Consider the following 17,129-nt stretch of genomic DNA (forward strand, 5'->3'; position numbering starts at 1 on the left):
GTATATGATAAATAGCTATAATATATATAATATATGAACAACTTTTTGGTGAAAATACAGAACTGTTCTTCTCCACAAATGTAATTTCAAGTTGCATTGGCCTGTCCTGGACAGAAAGTCTCACCAGCGGTTCCAACCTTAGAATGGCAGATATAGGCTTATTTCAATGGGAGAGGCTCATGTGAGGTGGACATTCTTTTACTTCGTGGCTCACAGTGAGGCCTTAAGCTGAGAAGTACTGACATGTTATACATTTCCTGAATCCTCAGAGTCTAGAGAGTTTCCCAGTATCAAACATTTGTCTCTGTGATGTTCCTTGAAGAAACAGCGTTAAACATAGTAAAACTGTTTTTGTGAAAATGGTGAAAAAACGTCCTCAGGTTTGTGTTTGAGGAGCGTTGGTTACCACGGTAATAGTCACAGCGTAGTACATTTGGGCTCAAATGAAACATGAAAATGTCTTCTTTACAATGATACCAAATACAATGGTGTAAATCAGTATCTAATGGGCTGGAAATGGCCTAAACCAAAATATGGACCAGTGTCAAAAGCGACTTTTTTGACATGGGGGTGGTTCACTTCAACAGCTGAAAACTATGATAAAGCTGTGACTCTGAAAAGGCTATCATACAAAAATAAAAACCTCAGACATGGACCTACTTAAAAATCAACGATAGCCTTTGCCACCTTTTCGGTACCGATATTTGGTCTGGCCCATGGACTAATATTGTATACGATGCAAATTGTGTTAAATGAAACACTATAACCCTGACTCCTCTGCAGTGGTCAGCTGTGGCCAGAGCTGTGAGAGGCCGCTGCTCTTTCAGCCGCAGCAGAGAAAAAGAGGAGAAAAGCAGTGGAGCAGAAAAGACCTGAGGCAGAAGAACATCTGCACAAAGCCACATTCACTGGAGCCTCAGGAAAGTCACAAATCAACGGCAGGCCAAAATACACAGTATCACTGACAAACAGTGCAGGCAAATGATTTGGAAAATGCAACTCAATAGGCCATTCATCCATCCGAAATGAATCCAGGACACAGAGGAGACCTCTTCTGTATGTCTGAGCTGCACTGCAGATTCAGACAGTGACAATTAAATAATATACTTGAACACTTCTTGTATGTTGTCATTTAGCATCCTTCATTTAACTGTAAACACTGCTGCTACTGTATGGCTTCAGCTAATTACAAGGCCTCATAAAATAACAAAAGACATAAGTCATATTACAGTATGAAATGTATGGATGATTAGTCCACACTGTGCCACAGTTTAGCACTGTAGTGACACTGAGGAAAAATATCAACCCTGGAACATTGAAGTTAGGGGTGCACCAACACCACTTTTTCTTAAACCGATACGAGTATTCGGATTTCAGCACTTGCCGATGCTGAATACCAATACCAGTACAAGGGATTACATACTTTTGAAGTACGTATATAGACGGTTTATAGACAGACTTTAGCAGATTGGTTAGTAGTAATTGTAACTAATCGTTTACATTTACTTCAGTATCGGTATTCCCTAATCAGTACAGAAGATGACTCAAGAACCTTCATCAAAGATCCCTGTAATATGTGACAGTAAAAAAAAGCGCAAAATATAGATATATGCCTTTAACTTTCCTTTTGCATCAAATAAAAAATAAGGCACTGGGCACTGGGCACTGGGCAGTGTGGGCACGTTGTATTGGTTCTAACAAAAAATAGCATGTGTTTTCATCTGAGATTGCAAACCAGTGTCTTGTCAGGTAGGCTTTTCTATTATAGTCTCTCTATTGAAATAAACATCTTTCCAGCCATGTGGATTTTTCTTTCTCTCATTCTGAAGTTCATTTTGCCTTTGTTTGGACTATTTCATTGTAATTCACTGGAACCTTCATTGATAGATGCCCAGCAATGGTTCCCAGGCACTCCTCATTCTGCCCAGTAGTAGTGAGTAGAGACCCACTTGGCCGTTGGTCGTTAGTGGATCCTTTTCCGCGTATTACTGTACGGCTCTGGCCTATTCACACAAGAGGGATTGAGCTTAGTGCTGATCTGCTAAGCAGGAACTTTGCACGTTTTTGTTCTTCTGCAAGAGGCTGCTTTAAGACTCGTGGTTAACAAAGAATTAGGTCTTGAGAACCCTTGGAATCACTCATGAACTAAGGAAGTATGTCAAAGCTGAATAAAGCTTAGTTCAATGAGATCCCAGCTCTTGGAAAGCACAAAGTATTGTTCATGAATGGTTTGGAAACTGCAGCACAAGCACAACAGGTGGTATTTTCATTTATAGCTATAATTGTATCTATGGTTTGGACTATATTTGTGTTCTCGTTTAGTATTTTTTATAGCCTTCTTCAAGCAATAACACCGTGTTTAGGCCTGGTTTAGTATTGCAGTTTAGACTTGGTTCAGATTCATTTCCTTATCTAACCTGACTTAATTTCTTATCGCAGTCAATGGTTAGTCTAAACAGGCAAGTGGTGACAGTTAGTAACAGTGGTAACAGCATTTAGTGCAGTATAACTGTGCTAGATACTGTAATGGTCGTCATAATGCTGGTAGCAATTTCATTATGCCTCGCATTGAACTCCCCCAGACCCCACTCTCATCTCTTTCCATGAGGCTGAAGGGCCTTATTGTTTTGGGAAGTAAGTCAGAACATTAGATGATTGGCTAGAAGACAGAAACTGACATTTCATTGGTAGCACCACGCGTGGCAGCAGTCTCTGTTTTGCAGGCATATGTTTTACTTTTAATGGCTTGTTTTGTTGGGATATAAAGCTAGTGACGCAAATTGAATAGGAAAGCTCTTAAAGACTCATGCTCAGAATCTGAAACTATATAGGTGTGCATTCAGTGGACAAATAAGGCTCATCTCTCACTCAAACAAGAAGCTATGACTGCTTTTGTCATTACATTGTCCAGTAATGCATTACTTTCATCATACAGTAATGCAGTTACTTTTGAGGAGTAATCATTACTATAAAGTAACGGTCCAACACTGTGATGGGGATCCAAACAATTTCTCGAAAGGTGCATTCAAAATCCGAGGTGAAGCGATTTTGACTTATTCTGGCTGCAATGAGTCTAAGACTGAAATAAGTAAGAGCCAGCTGATCCATAGGGCCAGTCAGTCACAAAATGAATGTTTATGTGGAAAGCCTCCTGAACACGGAGCAGCTGTACAAATATATTAAGCAGGATCTGGCAAGCTCCTAGTAAAACAAAAACTCACAGTCTTGTAAATATATGGGCTTTTGAGCAAATAAATTATGGGATAGATAAACAAGGTGGAATGCGGTGGAAACGTTTTGTTATGTTTTTGAACAAAAGCGAGTGAGATCCAGGGATTAGGCCCAAGGGCAAGGTGCAGTTGGTCAGACACACTCATAACAAGGGTCGATCTGCTTTAAAACGGTGTCAGGGACTTTTGAGACAAACTGAAATGAAATCTTCTGAAAAACGCAGGTCCCTAAAATACAGGAAAAAAAACTTTAAAGCATTGCTGTTTTTTTCAAACAGCTCTTGATGAACCAAAACCTGCAGAGTAAAAGGATGTATATGTTAATGCTAGCTTTCTGCTGAGAAATACTATGTGGGGTGACTTTTACCACAACAATGTAGATTCAAAGATTGTTTAGATTATTTAGAAATTCGCAAGCCAAATGTTGATTTAGTCGAGTCCAGGGAGAGCACTACAGAAAATTACATGGTTGTTTTAGTTTACATAAATAATACACATTTAAAAGAATAGACTTTATGGGATAAATTAACATTATTGCTTTGTTTTATGGTTTTAGATGACAAATATTTTATTATATATATCGAGTAAGTAAACCAAATAAACCAAATACATGATTTTATTACTAAAATACAAGGGTGTGACCACATATGTGATGTTTATGTATGTGTTAAAGTCTACATGCAATATATTTATTATACAGGTGAAACTCAGAAAATTAGAATATCGTTTAAAAAGTGCATTCACTTCTGTGATTCAACCTAACATGTGAAACTAATATATGATAGACTCATTACATGCAAAGTGAGATATGTAGCCTTAATTTGTATAATAATTTAATTATTATTTTTGATAAAAAATTATCAAAATTATAACAAATAAAGGCTTGACATAATGTCACTTTGCATGTAGTGAGTCTATATCATATATTAGTTTCACATTTTAAGTTGAACTGCAGAATAAATGAATATTCTAAGTTTCCAAGTTTCACCTATATATCATGTAAAATTATTGACAATCATTTTACATGATTGTCAATCATTATAAGTCCATTTCAATAGTCAATTCTTCTGCCTATATAGAGACTTTTAGACAGTGTATTTGGTTTTGTCAAATGGGGACATCTTTCCATAAACTTACCCCTCAAACTGTGACAAACATGAGCAGAGTCCATAGCACAACAACTGTTATTAGCGTCTTTAGATTAGCGCCTAGATTAGCCTCATGCCTCTGATTCTGTTATGTGCCCAAAACACTCATCACCGCAGACTCAACTTCACAATCTATTTAATTGCTACCCAGAGGTGTCTGCAGCTCTCACAATAAGTCATCAACAGCACTGAGATATGTTCCAATCACGTTTAATGAAACTGGCACTTGTCTGTGTCTGTGCGCCCTGGTGGGAAACACTTGCATTGATTGGTCTCTGATGAGGTTGGAGGGCAGCGGGATGGTGTTTGAAAATGTGATTTGTGGCGATCGGGCCCAGCGCTGAGTTGTTTACCCTCCGTGGGCTGCCGAAATCCATATATCACGTGGACTACAGACCACGACACGCCGGCAGAGTGGGCAGCTAGTGAGAGAAGGATTGGACACTTCCAGCTACCAACTGTGGGGGCTTAAGTCTTGGAGTTTTGGAGTTATAAGTTAGTCATGGTTGTCAGAACTGAAACTAAAGACATGGGAAGTAGAATGTTTGGGGAGAATCAATCAATCAAGCCGAAAGAACATGCATGCCAGAACACTACAGTATGAAGTCCTGTCCAACAAAGGCAAAAGGGACCAAAATGTTTAGAGGTCTGGTCATATTCTGTGTCTTTTACAAACTCCAAAAGCTAAAAACTACACCTCCCCCACACTGACCACTTCCATTCAAGCACCAATCCTCTGTTAGATCAGAACACAAAAATGAGCACGCTCCCCCCATGGTCATCGTCATGTTCGTTTAAATGTCCCTTTGTTTCCTATTTGAGTTTGGGCGTGCAGTGGCTTTTCTTCAAGCCCCTCAATCTCCTCGCCAGCTCCACAGTGCTGCCTCGCTTGGCCGAGACTTCTGCCATCACATGTCTCCATCTTTTCGTTGGTCTCCCAGGTGGTTGTTGTCCCTCCATCCCATAGTTCAAAGCAGCTTTGAGCACACCACAAGAGGAGCCGTTATGCCAATCCCTCTAGAATATCCTTCAGCCTGTTCCTTGGCCTTTCGCTTCTGCCATGTGGAGTGCAATCCCGGCCACAGCAACTCTCTTCAAATCACATTTTGGCCCTTATAAAAGGCTTAGCAGCCACACTCTTGTAAAAAAGAACTTTTAAATAGATTCGGATTCACAATTTCACATTTACTTCGGGGCCATCAAAAGACAATACGCCAGAGCACATAGAGCAATGTGGTCCAAGTGAGTAATAAGCAAAGATGAAAAACCTCTCAGTTATTTCTTCACTGTAGACCACCTGAGTTCTAGTTCTTTAGCCTTCGATACAAAGGATTTCTCTTAATTTAGTCAACCCCCGCAGTGTTCATGAAAACCTCTCATTTAACAAACATAAAACAGTACAATTCCCTCTGTATGTCGAAAATAAAAGGAAGATTAAGTCTTTTCAAAACTGTATCTGAAACAAAAGATTCTAAACCCTTTCGTTCTTGTACCTTTTCCAAAATGTTCAGACACTTCTGCCTGAATGCTTTTTTGCTGTCAGATGAAAACAAAGGCACATAATTTAGCTCTTAAGCAGCACAGGGAAGGTGGATTTTCCTCTCTTAAGAATAATACAGCACAGTTCCAAATCAATGAAGAATGAGCACATGATGGAAAGAATTGCATCATTGGCAGTTGTTAATATTTCAGCAGCTAAACAATTCTGAACAGCAACTGAAACATACATTTCTCAGTGGAATAGTCGTAGTAGTAGTAGTAGAAGAAGAACAAAAATAAAACCCACCATTTGGTTGAACCAATGTTACTGCATGAGTTTGTGGATGGAAACTAACAAGGAACCATGCTGAAAATACCTACATTGCAACCTGACCTGGGGCAACTACTCCTTGGTTGCTTTCTGTAGATATTTCCCTATGCTCATTCTTCTGAGTTGTTTTTTTTCTTTGCCAGAGCAGCTGATTCAACGTGAGGCCAAGTGCTGTCGGTGAAATTCTATAAGGGTCGCTCCCCTCATTTTGGGCTTTATATCTAGAAGCTCGTGCTAGCGTGTCCGCCATTTAACACGGAAGCAAGGCAGGAAACTCTGGCAAATGGAGTCAACAGAAAGGCAAAGCTTTTTTTTTTTCCTCACTGGGATACTCAAGGTGCGATCTTAAAGATGAATATCGTAGAAGTGGTAATAGTGCGAGGCTGTAGAAGACATTGGGATAATAGTGTGTTAGTCTCTCCCAGGATGAAAGCAACTCATCAATATCAATGCATGGGAGCACTTTCTTCATAAAGCAGGAGTTTGGGAAACACGTAGACATTTTGGTGGTGCAATACAGAACAGTCGCTCAGTGCCTACAATTGCATCTCATCTACATCCACCTTCCCCCAAGAGTGTACACGTACACTGGTGTGTAGAGGAGAGGGCGTCTGAGAGTGCAAATGCAGGACTAAAGTAAGTTCATATCTTCATGAACAGGGTTTCCCCCAGGACATTTGGAAGTTATGGTGGTGTCTGTCGATTTGTTCAATGTATACAACATTGAACAATTATTTATTAACAAAATAAATAGAAAGAGGTTTTTTGAAAAAGTTAGTGAAAGGTCCTATATCATGCTAAATCGACTTTTTGGAGCTTTTAACCATGTTGTAATGCTATTTCCTTATCAAAAACACCCCAGAGTGGTTTTTGGCTTAATTCACGCAGTTCTAAGCAATCCTCCTGAATCCTGCTCCGCCCTCTCTCATCTGATGTCAGATAGGAACAAGGAAGTGCTCAACGTCTGTAATGCAATGCCTTACGGCCTGATTTAATTTGTAAAACAGCTTTTTCAGTCTTTCTGTCTTAAGAAAGAAAGAAAGAAGGTGGAAAGGAAGTGCCCGAGGTGTCCGCGCCACCTCTGTGAAAACAAACCTGAAAACCTGAGCGTCCGAACAGATGTCCTGTTTCTAAACTACTCTCAACACCTATTCTTTTTTCTTACCTAACGATAATGTCTCCGCGAAAATGCGCGTTTGGCTACAAGAGGACAGGACTTTATTCAACCTTCCTATAGAAGAGGACACTCGCCAGAAGTTGGAATATCTTTCCCGGATTCAGCGACTCTCAGCCAAAACAAGGTTTGTCTGTGACCCTCACTTCATGATATGATGATCAATAATAAACAAGAAGTGGGACCAAAGGAAAATGTCTTGTGCAATGTTCAGTTATGGTTAGTGTTGTCTGAATAGCTCAAATTAGGCAGTGTCATGCTCCTTCAAATTACGCACGGGAACTTGGAAATGCAATAATATAAATCATTATTGTCAGCATTACAGTATGTAGCAGTGCAGCAGTAGAAACGAACTGTACTCACCACAGTGCTGAGGCCGTGCTCCTTCAGCAGCCGGAGGGAGTTCTGGTAGCACGAGGTGAGGTCGCTGGTCTCGCCGGGGCCCACATGACCTCTGGCCACGGGGCCTACAGTGTGGATCACATCTAAAAAGGGGACAGCACACACTGCTCAGTCACACTACTACAAGGTTATACAGGCTCTCCGTGCATGTGGGGTGAGGATAAGGACAAGTGTTTCAGTGGCACAACACTGAGCTTTCACCATGCGCAAAGTCATTGTCGAATACACACTGCGATAAAGTCTGTCCTCACAATGAGACAATGGAAAAAGCATGAGCATTCCTCTGTCTGAAATGAATGCATTTATTCACTAAATGAAACGGCAGCTTAGATAGAAAATCAATTACAAGATTCTTTTATGCCATCTACTCACATATTCATATCTCTCCTCGTCCTGCCTTTGCCCACGCATAGTAATGCCTCTGCCTGTCAATCTGTGCTCTCTGCAGGCTAGCCCAGACGGAGGAATGCAGCGTCTTAATTGAATTATAGCAGCGTTGACAGGAAAATAAGAGAATCTGGGCAGTGACTTGACAGAAACAAAATCGGGCAGATTCTGCCCGAATAACCTTGGCCTTCTCAGCGTCCGACAGCACAGGTCAGCATCATTATACTAGTGGTATCGTTGTATTCACAGAGGCAACAAGTACAGGCCTCACAAAACACATAAAAAACTTTATCCGGGAAGATCCTCTGGAACTACTTTTTGGTTCAGTTATCACTAGATCAGAATTGTATTTATTGCCATTGTTTGAGAACAGGTTCACAGACTAGGAATTTTCTCGGTGCACTCGTGGAACATAAAACATGTAACACAGAATTTCAATAAAAAATAAGCTATGAAAACTATGACTAAGACTGTAAGGGTATGCATCAAGATTATCCATCCATCCATCCATTTTCTTCCGCTTTATCCGGGGCCGGGTCGCGGGGGCAGCAGTCTCAGCCGAGAGGGCCAAACTTCCCGGTCCACACACACTTCCTCCAGCTGTTCTGGGGGGACCCCGAGGCGACACCAGGCCAGCTCAGAGACATAGTCCCACCACCGTGTCCTGGGCCTTCCACGAGGCCTTGTCCCACTAGGACATGCCTGGAACACCTCCCGCGAGAGGCAACCAGGAAGCATCCGAAACAGATGCCCTAGCCACCTCAGCTGGCTCCTTTCGACGTGAAGGAGCAGCGACTCTACTCCGAGCTCCTCCCGGGTAACTGAGCTTCTCACCCGATCTCGAAGGGTGCGCCCAGCCACCCTGCGAAGGAAACTCATTTCCGCCGCTTGTATTCGTGATCTTGTCCTCAAGATTATTAAAACAAAAAAATATATAGAAAATAAAAACAGGAAAAACATGATAGGACAACAACAATTTGACATAGAACAACAGTGGTATTGTATTCACAGATGGGCAAGTGTATTAAGTGATAGCAGCAAACAGTAAATAAAATGTCACATTTATATATCGCCTTTCTCCTTGCTTTAGGCACTCAAAGCGTTTCAATCAATCAAAACTTTATTTCTAGAGCGCTTTTCATACAAGGTTGTAGTGTAATGTGCTTTACAGATTAAAAACAATTCCCAACCACCCACCTGTGCAAATAGAAGCAGACAAAAACACTCACATTCACCCCTCTCCCTTTCAAATAGCCAAATACATACACATACACACACAATCTTGTACTTCTATCTTAGTGAGGACACTCATAGACATAACGTATTACCCAGACCCTAACCCCTAACCCTAAGCCCATAACCCTAATCTTAACCCAATTCTAACCCTAACCCTAAAACCACATCTTGACCCTCAAACAGTCCTTCAAATAAGTGAGGACCACCCAAAATGTCCTCACTTTTCAAAAATGTCCTCACTCTGCTGGTTCAAAACTAAAACTGGTCCTCACAATGTCGTAAGTACAAGAACACACACACACACTGGCAGTCCCCTCACGATATGATAATGGACATAGGGCTGAGTCTGGGTACAGATGAACCAGGTAAGGAAACACCAGCAGGGGAGCCGTCTGCACCGGGAGCAGCACATCAGCCACAGGGCTCCGCCACAGGGCGCCAAGAAGAGGCGCAGTAAAAAACACCACACCTCCATCAGGCACCCACCGGACAGCACCCACACACAGCCGCAACCAATCACTGTTTGAAATCGAGGAACCACTCACCCATTCATACACCAGTGTCAGGCACCGGAGGCGAGGTGAAGTGCCTTGCCCAAGGACACAACGACAGTGTGACACCTGCGGGGTTCAAACCGCCGACCCTCCACTCTACTCTCTGCAGTCTGCTGCTCTGTGCATGTTAACAGTGGTTTATTTTATCCACGAGAATAAACACACAGCAGTTGGTGGAAGTGTATAAATCTACAGTAAGAGGTGCAAGTAAAGGTACAGCATCACAGGGTTAGCTTCTTGAGACGGAGTTGTGTTTCCAGTCAAAGGGTTAAATGGATTTTTACAGATGATTGACATTGCACACATTTCCTCACAGTTATCAACTGATCGTTACTGCAATAGCTGTGTCGTATAGAACAAACAAAGCAGTTTTCCCCTCTGGTTGATCAGTTGCCATTCATTTAGTTGCTGTGATAATCATCATGTAACAAATCAATCAAGTGTGTGTCCTATTAAAGTTGCAGCGCATTAATAAGCACGCAGGTTCATTATTCCACATGCTTGTCTACTGCGTGTGAGGAGCAAAAAAAAGCAATATCAGCTTCAGGGATACATTTAATAACACTGTAGAAAAGAAATACGCCGTTGCTCTGTAATTTTTACCGCCAAAGCTACAGACTTGTATTGATACATGCTTTCCACCGTTCGCTCAAAGCAAAAAAAATGTCTCAAAGTTACTTTTCCGTCCATTAGTCACTATTGGCACATCTCAACTCATGCCTCATTAAATATAGATCAAGGCTGTCTCATACATTTGCTACATTTAAGGCATCCATCTCCCCTTTCCCTGCATTCCCACGCTCAAAAGGATGTATCCGGAAAAAAAACCAAAAAAAAAACATCACATCCGCTCGAGACTAGACACAAGAAAAACATACCCCAGTGTGTAATATGCATCCTCTCTTGTGTTTTCTCACATCTAACCGCTGCCTTTACTTTAATACGAAAAACACTTAGCCTTGCGTTCCAGTTGAATAAATGTAAGCTTTATTATCCACCATAAATCATTCATGGATTATATTTAGATGTGTCTTAATAGGCTAGCATAGTAAATAAATCCTGCTGTGTAGAAAGTTAAAGCTATACTTCCTCTCCTTCGTTGAGTTCAGGACGGCCTGTAATGAAAATGTCTCTTTCCTCGACTCCTGAAGCAAGGCAGAAAAGTGTGGTGCGCAATAAGGTTATAATAGTGACACGTGGTCCTGTTGTTTTTGTTGCATAATTCATTCGCTCCTTTCACTACAAGAGCAGCAACGTGCCAATTAGGAACACGGGCAAGCGCCAAAACCCCCGACTGCTACTGGTGAATCCATGAAAGTTTAAACAGGCCTCATCTCACTAGCACCCACTAGTATCTGCACGCCCCGAGTATCTCCAGCACTTCCACATCGGATAAATATTTATACAGCTGTGGCTCCGTAAAGGTGAGAGACACATTTTACTTTGTAACTAAGGAAAGGGGGGGAAATTACAGCAGAGAACGGTTAGCGGCTGCAGCGCTCTGAAAACACTCTGACAGCAGCTGTGGGATCGAGCGTAAGTTAAACACAAATAACCTCATACCCTTGGTGTGGTACAACTGGGACTGTTTACTTTGTGCAGAGAATTTGAATATACATGAAAAAGTAATTATGCTGAGCAGATCCGGAAAAAGAATAACATGCATTTTTTTCTCATGCATATTTTATAGAGTGACATTTATTGGGCGTTTCGTCCTTATAGAGAAATGGTTTGTTGCTGTTAATCCACCTGTTAGCCTGTGCTGCTCCATCTGTTCAGCTGCACTAGGAGGCAGCAAACTATATCCACTTCAAGAAATATCAGACAAACTAAACATTTTTAGAATCAATATTTATTGTCTGTGCATTGTTTCCCTATTTTTTCCTAAGTAAATTGGGTTACATTATATCTATGGTTTTTGCAGCCTTTGTGGTTTTTAGGTCATGATTATTGGACTTTTAGAAACAAAGGTTTACATGTTTTTATTCTTAAGGCGAGACACTGCATGTGAATAGGGGGAAAAAATAAGTGTAGAGATATCAATTTGAAACCTTTGCTGAACATTACTGATATAAATATGAGAAATGGCCAAAATTGCCTATATTTTGGGCAACGAAATGTAAACAATGGATTGAGCCAGATTAAAATGTATGGCTTCATTTTATTGACGTATTAGTAGCTAAGATTTTTTCAGAGGGGATTTTGGATATATTGTTTAGTTTTTCAATAAACTAATCATGAGTGAAAAAATCTGTAAAACCTCAAATTCCGCCTGTTTTTTTTGGGGTTCAAAACTGAATAAATCAGGTTTGGAATTAGATATTAAAAAATCCCTCTGAAAAACCTTCAAAATATTGTTAAGTCCAAGACTGGAAAGTTTGGAGTCTGTTGGAGCTACTGTAAGCACTCAGACGCTGCTCGAGTGTGGCCTTCTCTCATTCAGAGAAAACCAGCCCTGAAGTTTTGTTCTTCTTTTGTTCTGCCCATTCTTCTACTTTTTCCGCACCAGCGTCTCGTAGGAGGTAAAATACCATATTTGGGTGAAAGCGTCATCACGGGCACCCTTCACAGCACACGTGGATGTAAAATCTGTCAATATTTGTGAATGAATACCCGCGGGAAAGACGGCCTTTTGACGCGCCGCAGCAGCTACTTCCGGGTTGTTGCCACCTCGCAGGCGAGAAAACAGCATAAAATAAACATCATGCGGGTGAGTTTTGTCATTTTCATACCCTGACATGAAAACTAAGATGTAAAGGGAGGAAAATAGATAAAAATCTCCACTTCGACCACTGCGTGAAAAATCAATACTTTCACCTGCCGTGTATCGCCTTGACTCACCTCGCAGTGAGTCAAAAATGTAGAAATATCAATTTGAAACTTTTACTGAACATTACTGTTGCATGAGTGGAGGAAAATCCTCATTTAGAGAAGGTGTGTATCAATCTGTTGGATTCCAGAAGTAAAAATATCATATTTGGGTAATAGCCTCATTGCAGGCACCCGTCATTATGTCAATATGTCAAAATTTGTGAATGAATACCTGTGTGAAAGACGGCTTTTCGAAGCGGCGAAAAAAAGGTTGCAGTCTAAAGATCAATGTAACAAGTGTGTTTTCTTCACACTTATTTGCCATTTCCTGTTGCTCTTTTATGTCACTTTTTTTTTTTGGTCACGATTTTGTCGGTCTTTAGTTGCATTTTCATCCTCGCTTTGATCTTATTTCTGTTACTATTTGACACTTTTTTCAAGAACCTTTTAGATTTGAGTAAAGCCAGACCGGAGAAAATGTGCTCAGTTCAGGTAGAGGTTAAGAGGTTCAGGCCATCCTTAAATTAAGTAAGGATTAAACAACTCGGAGCCGTGCATTAGACGGTTATAATGCACGACGCGGAGTCAAGAACATTTTTATGTGGGTTATTAGCCGGTCACTGAAGGCTCGTCTCAGAGCGAGTCATTCTCCGCAGCTATTATGAGGATCTCAGTCAGACGCAACCAAACAACATAAGCACAGAATCACAACACAACAAGACTAACCCGGCACTTTTCCGTGGAAGTAAACACCGATGTGCGGCACTCGTGGGCAGGAGTTATTTCACTTTTACGCTGTTTAACCTGGAGCTAGCTAGCTAGCTCAACGAGCTCAACTGTTTATGGAAACAGCTGCGGTGGAGTCCGCTTATACCTGGGCCCCACGAACTGAAACTTTTATGTTTCACTTTACTAATCCAGCCAAATATGTTTAAATGCAGGATCATGTTATGTACGCCTGAAAATCATGAATAGTGCCTTAACCGTTTTCAATAGAAATGTAAAGCTCATATTTTATTAACAGTAGGCTAACCTAGCTGCTCACTCTCCTCTACTTCCCATTTATCAAACATTTTGTTTTGGCCAAAAACGTTGAAATTAAACAAAATCCATCTCATACGTTCCTGTCAGTCACTAATTACGTGTTTATCTGATTCAGCTGTGTCATGCGTTGCTATGGCGATGCCCACAGCGGAGTGATATCCCAGTGATTTAACTACCGGACTACATGTGCGGTTATACCAAAATAATGCACGCTTGTTAGCACCCACCAGCCAATCAGAATCGAGTATTCACCCAGACCATGGTATAATCAAAGTGAATGTAGAATTATGGGTTGAACCTTTACTTCTAGAGCAGTGGACTTTGATTCAAAGTCCACCGCTTTTTTTGTTGTTGTTTGCATTAGAAAAGCATCTTAAAAACCTTGTCTGAAGTATTAATCTCTAAATCAGACTGGGGAAGTGCACTTGAGATTCCAGGCGGCACTTCTGTTCTGATTGCACTTGATGAGTAAACATTTAAGTGCATCCTGTTTTAAATTTGCCCAATTATCCTCCACAGCCACACTCTCAGTCTCAAACATTTTATAGCAATTTTCCTTTTACGACCACAAGTGCCGTCATCAACATCTGAAATGCCAATGGGTATTTTTTATCTGATAATTAACAAATAAATCATGCATACAGTTCTCCGGGAGGATGGCGTCGGTGGATTTGGGCTGGCACTTCTTCAAGCTTCTTCGAGCTTTTTCAAATATCACCGCTGCTACACTGCAAATGTACATACTGTATTTTGTTTCACGTTTGTGATGTTGTTTTCTGTTATATATTTTATTATAGTGTAGCTTTGGCCTGTTTAGATATTCGGCCTTTTAGTTCAATCATGTTGAGAACCTTTTAACCCCGAGGCAGAGAGCAATGTTTAAACACTGGAAAGAGCACAATGCAACATAATGTTCTTTCAGTAACTTAACAGTGTTGGTCATAGGGCTCATCGGGTTTATTCAGCTACGCTAGATTATACGTTTAGGAAAGAGAAGCTTTAAAGTGTAGCACATATTTCACAACTGAAACAAACAACAGAAAATGATTATAGAGATATGTACAGTACGTAGATAGAGTTGAGTATTGAGGAAGACTGACGGAAGCGCAGACAAATCCTCCAAGCAATACCAACCATTTACACAAAATTCACCCAAGCTCCAACCAATCTTATCCTGTTGCTATCCAGGGACAATCTACTTAGCTGCCAAATTCTGATGGTTTGGGCATTTGCAAGTTGGTAAGGCTTAGTCCCAAAGCCAGGATTTGTTGCAAGTATGAATGGATTAGGAATGACATCAGGTCATCATTAGGTCACAGCATGTTTTACACACTATACTAACCCCTTAACCCCCACCTTAAAGGAACAGGCCACCGTTTTTTCATTCTGAGATATGTTCTTACCTGAGCTTAGACGAGTTGATGCGTGCCTGGTCTTTGTCTTTGTGTGTGCCCTCAGTTACGCAAAACGGCCAAAGATGTTTTTGGCATATGGCCTCTCCCAATGAATTCCTATGGCTCCAAACAGGGGTGAAGTTAGAGGCGACCATGCTCTTTCACGGGCACGCACAAAGACTAGACAGGTACGTATCAACTCGTCTAAGCTCAGGTAAGAACATAATAAAAACAGTGGCCTGTTCTTTTAACCAAGTGCATTTTCTCCAGTTCAGTTTTACCCAAATCTTCTCGACTGGAGGGTATAGGCTATAGGCCAGTGTGAAGCCTCATTTGTAAGCTAAGATCAACAAAACTCATTGAAGCTTCCTCCTTGTTATGATCCATCCTCTTTGGTGGTGTTTGTCACTTTTTTTTACATGTATTTGTCACATATTTGTGGCTTGATCAACTACATTACACAAAAAAACAACCAAAAATGCGGCCAAAACGCTACAAAAAACAAATAAAACATGACAAAAATGTGGTAATAATGCAACAAAAATGTGACAAAGAAGCAATGAAAAAGTGATTTAAAAAAATGAAACAAAACAACAACACAAACAAGAAAGAAGCTTAGATGAACTTTGCAGGCCTTAGCTTTCAAATGAGGCGTTACTCTGGCCTATAGGCTGTAAGCTCCAGTCCAGAAGCTTTTAGGTTTGGGTAAAGCCGAATTGGAGAAAATGTGCTGGGTTCAGGTGGGAGAAATGAATTTTCAGAAATAATATGAATAAAATGACAATATTGTAATATTTGAACAACAAAATTCAAAAAGACCCTGAAAAAAATCTTCAATTCTGATTAGTGTTTATACAAAACAAAATTAACAAATGGCATCAATTATCTTCGTGTTAAGGTTAATTTCTCCTTTTGAATAATATTTCCCAAAATATTTTGCATGAATATTTTATATGATACCCCAGTAATGACAAATTTAATACATTATTCCACCAACACATTCCTGATTCTGAACATTAGTCATGCGCTGTATCCCCTGTGTCTTGTTTTAAGCAGGTCACTTCACCCAAGGCTTTCACGTCATAAATCAGCCCGTAACCCCCTGATGGGACCAGGATTATTTGCAATCTTGTCTGGTCTTGCTGTGAAATACTGCCATGTTGGTGTTTTGATATCTTCTAATCAAGCCACGCTGAGCCTGAGGTTAAAAGCTTTGTGTTGTAAACAAAGCAAACATAGACTGATTGGTTTCATTTATATAACATGTTTGTTTCACTCTGGAGAAGATGGATTGTGCATTGAAATCAACGGCTTCCTTTAAGGTCGATTTGTGTTAATTACTCTATGGTGGCGTGGATCGGGTCATAACATTCTCCTTGGATCGCGGGCCGGGTTGGGGCGGGTCAAAAAAGGTTGGTCGCCTCCATTCATGCGGTCATTGTATTCAGCCACTTATTCGATCATTTTTACAGCAGGTATTTGACGTATTGTAGATATCCTATTTTCCAGGTTATGTGTGTCGTGTTACCTCTGCTCTTTGGTCTGCCCCTCTCCTGATCCCGGCACTCTGCGTAGGAGGGAGGGCGAGCGTGAGGGCGTAAGACACGCCAGTCCAGATCATTTCAAGCACATTTTTGTACGGAGTTAAAGCCGTGGTCCATTCAGACGGATCATGTCTATATTGCGTGATTTCTAATGATTGTGGGGCAGGTTGTAATAACAGAAACAATGTTGTGCCAGGGGTCGGGTCGTGTTCAAACCATCTCCAATGCAGTGACTGAAAAAAACACAGACCTGTGCATCATGATTTCCAACCATTTTCACCCGGAGAGCTACTTTTACGCAACTAAAACGTGAGAGTTACTCATGTTTCGAAGACACGTGTGTAACAATGCGACTTAGAAGGAGCTCACCCAGGAGAGTTACGAGCCAACAGGAT

General features: G+C 40.9%; 1 protein-coding gene across 1 annotated transcript in view; it reads right to left on the minus strand.

Moving 5' to 3' along the window:
* macrod2 (mono-ADP ribosylhydrolase 2) overlaps positions 1–17,129 on the minus strand; it is a 556,553-nt gene that overhangs the window by 207,006 nt on the left and 332,418 nt on the right. The window contains exon 6 of the mRNA XM_079559786.1: positions 7,726–7,847. Within this exon, the coding sequence (XP_079415912.1) occupies positions 7,726–7,847 (122 nt within the window). The remainder of the gene's footprint in view (positions 1–7,725; positions 7,848–17,129) is intronic.

This window comes from Gobius niger (assembly GCF_951799975.1).
Source record: "Gobius niger genome assembly, chromosome: 7".
Lineage (NCBI taxonomy): Eukaryota > Metazoa > Chordata > Actinopteri > Gobiiformes > Gobiidae > Gobius > Gobius niger.